The sequence below is a fragment of the Triticum urartu genome, chromosome 1, assembly GCF_003073215.2.
Source record: "Triticum urartu cultivar G1812 chromosome 1, Tu2.1, whole genome shotgun sequence".
NCBI lineage: Eukaryota > Viridiplantae > Streptophyta > Magnoliopsida > Poales > Poaceae > Triticum > Triticum urartu.
Window position 1 is genome coordinate 16692019 of NC_053022.1, and position 3681 is coordinate 16695699.

Consider the following 3681-nt stretch of genomic DNA (forward strand, 5'->3'; position numbering starts at 1 on the left):
CTAGGATTCGAACCCACATGCCATTGCGAGGAAATTGCCGCAGTGATCATTGCACCACGATGAATTTGATGTGTTTGATCCGAGAATAGTTTATATGACCATTGTTTCCATACCAGTATATTCTTTTTAAAGAAAAAGTAAATTTGAAAAAGAAAACACATTTTCTGAAAGTTGATCGATTTTAAAAAAAATCATGGATTTTCAAACAAATGTCCACAAAAATCGAAAATATCTCATCAATTATGAAAAAAAGTTCACCGGATTTTGAAGAAAAAATCATGGATTTTAAAAAAAGTTAATCGATTTTTATAGAAAAAGTTAAAAAAGTTCACCAGATTTTGAAAACCGTTCACCGATTTTAGTAGAAGTTCATCGATTTCATACTAATTTGGAATAAGTTCAGGTATTTGAAAAAAGTTCATCGATTTTGATAAAAAAAGTTCATCCTGAAGCTTTATTATTAGGTAGATATAATGTATCTGCAAAAAAAAGCTTAATGGACCATCTTACCGTCACATGTGGTTCGCGTGTCGATGGAAAAAGATTAATAAGGCCCAGCGTGAAGCAGGGCTCATTGGAATCTCTATATAGACGGCACATTGCAATTTGAATATCCTATTCCCCGCTTATAAAACCTGACGAAACTAAAAAACAAGATGATTTAAAAATTTAGTAACATTTCTTTCATATTCATTAACATTTTTTAAATTTTGTGAACATTTTATGAACAGTTTTTGGAAACCCGACAAAACTAAAAGACCGGCTGATGTAAAAATTTAGGAGCATTGTTTTCATATTTGTAAACATTTTTACAATTTGTGAAAGTTTTCAAATTTATGAACAATTTTTTTTATAAAACCTGACTGAACTAAGAAACTGGCTGATGTAAAATATCGGTTGGGAATTATCAACCGTGTGTATACTATTTATAGCTTATAATGGGCCGTCCTAAACGTTGCAATTTGGCCGTCCTAAACATGCTTTTCGTGTTCATTTAAAAAGTCATGAATATTCTTTTGAAATTTCTAGAACATTCATAATAACATAGGATCATTTTTTATATTTCTAAACATTTTTAAAATTTGTGAACGTTTCCAAATATATGAACATTTTTTTTATAAAACCTGATGGAACTAAAAACCGGCTGATGTAAAATATCGGCCAGAAACTAAAAACCGTGCGATCCAATTTCTCCGGTCCCACCCGTCAATCTCGGGGGCCAGAGGGGAAATTATCAAATGGAGAAGGAAAGTGTGGCTTATATGATCCAATTTCTCTTCTCCTGCCGAACGGAGCGCACTATAGCTTAATGGGCCGTCTTTCGCGTAAAGATTAATAAGGCCCAGCCCGAAGCAGCAGCGGCGATTAGGAATGAAAAGGAGGAATCGGGCAGGCCTCGACCGTGGACGGCGACTTAGGGTTAGCTTCATCGGCCTTGGAGGCGACGGCGACGGCGACGGCGGGGAATTGGGATTCATGGCGTGCGTAGGGGAGGAGGAGTTGAGTTGGGAGGACCTCTTCTTTAACAAGGCGGCGATGCTGGCCGCGGCGCAGGAGGAGGGGGAGGCGGAGAAGGAGAAGGCGCGGGAGGCAGAGGAGAAGGCGCGGAAGGCGGCGGAGAACCGGCGGCGACGCCTAGCGCACCAGCAGGTCATGGCATCCATCCTGGAGCATGACCCCAAGACGAAGCGCAAGGTCTACACCCGCTACTCCTTCAACGACTTCTCGGTCTTCGACATCAACGCCGAGTGTAAGTCCGCCATCAAAACCTAGATCCCGACCTGATTCTATTTCAAAGGCATACATTTCCAACTGTGTATGTATATATGTATGTATGTATGTATGTATGTATGTATGTATGTATGTATGTATGTATGTATGTATGTATGTATGTATGTATGTATGTATGTATGTATGTATGTATGTATGTATGTATGTATGTATGTATGTATGTATGTATGTATGTATGTATGTATGTATGTATGTATGTATTTATGTATGTTTCTTTCAAGTTGTTTTCACGATTGCTAGCCTCGTTGGTGGAATCTCCCTTGCATATCTAGTTATGTTTAGAACAATTGCATTCAAAGCCTAGACTCAAAGCCTGATTAATTGTAAAATTTAACAGAAAATGTTTCATTCTTTCCACGTCTTGTTATTTATTTGTCTCATGTTGTTTGCATCAACTATTTATGCTATTATTGTTCAGTGATTTGATTTGTACTGTTTAAGTGAAACAAGAATAGTTTGCTGTGTCGAGAGGCAAACATGATTTGAAAACTGAATTTCTTGCAGTATGAATATGAATAGGAAATCTGAATTGTATCCTTGTCGTGCTGCTGCGGTGCATTTTATGCTTTACATAATTCTTTTTGCCCCTCACAACTAGCTTATGCTTTTGTTTTTACATCGCAGCGCCTATCCCTCCAATGCGATACACCAAGAGGTGTGTAGATCGTTTGAAACTCCAAGACACTGCAAACATACTTACTGTCAAGATAGTCTCCTCGGATAAAGGCTTCCCAATCGATGTGTATGGCACTATCATCGCTAGAGACAGCATCGACCACAAGTGCATGTACCTCTTTAACCGCACCGGGGACAATTGCCAACCTATCAAGTCAAGGGTACGTACCTCTTTGCTTCAAAATCACTGCTTATGTGCCTCTTGATTTTGTTTAGTTTGTAACTCTATTGTATATTCCGTTGCAGGCTTTATCCGTATTTGGATTTTCATAATCTAATCTTTTGAGCTATTGCTTTTCACAGGATGAAAATTTGATCTTAACTGGCCCAGGTCGAGGTCTGGTATTACTTGATTTCATATATCTGGAGATAGATCTTAAAATCAAGGTTGGTGAAGAGCCTCTAAGCGAGCAAATCAGCAAGGGTTTGCTTATGATTGATGGACGAGTTCTGCCTAGAGACGAAAAGGTTGCTGTTGCACATCAAACTCTTGAGAGCTGGTTTAGTGTTGTGGACGTGAGGTATGCAACTCTTCTTAATGCTATCGAGGGTACGTTCGAGATCAAGTTACTCGAGGGAAGTTTTTGTGGAAAGATCGTGGCTGGCATAGAGGGCATTGAGCCTAGGATTGTGATTTATAATAGCGAGGAAGACGGTGTGGTGTCTTGTGAAGACCGTGCAGTTATCACACTCCGGCGGCGTGTCATGACCCTCCGTCTGAATGGTATGCTCACATTTGGCTTTGCAGTCCCTGGTGGTGCTGCTGCTGCTACTAGAGAATGGGAAGTTGAATTCACACCACGACACCGTGGTGAAGAGAAAAGGGAGATCTCTTGTGGTACTGCCAAGCTTCAAGTGAAGGTCTTTTGGTCCATGCTGGACTATAGGCCGTAATCCTGTGGTAACATGACAAACAAAGTTGCGGGTGTAATGAAGTGAGGGTTGTGTTATCATGCTTCAAAATGATGTAGTGGATCAAGTAATGTTTGTAGTGAACTAAGTTACATGTTTATATTGTCGTGGGGTAGTATATTGAATTGGTTGCTTCTGCCTTTTGGCAATACTGGATGGAAGCACTTCTGTTTGAAGTATATTATGCAGAAATCTGAACGTTTCTATTTTCTGTTATCTACTACTAGTATGTCATTGGCTGACAGAAATTGGTAGATGTATATACAAGGCATGGCTGAAGGCCATCATTCATGTGGAACTTGA

General features: G+C 39.5%; 1 protein-coding gene across 1 annotated transcript; it reads left to right on the forward strand.

Annotated features, from left to right (window-relative positions):
• The first annotated feature begins 1371 nt into the window (after positions 1–1371).
• Positions 1372–3360, forward strand: LOC125532561. The gene is made up of 3 exons (XM_048696579.1): positions 1372–1750; positions 2416–2627; positions 2770–3360. The coding sequence occupies exons 1-3, from the start codon at positions 1372–1374 to the stop codon at positions 3358–3360; spliced, it is 1182 nt and encodes a 393-aa protein (XP_048552536.1).
• The last annotated feature ends 321 nt before the right edge of the window (positions 3361–3681 follow it).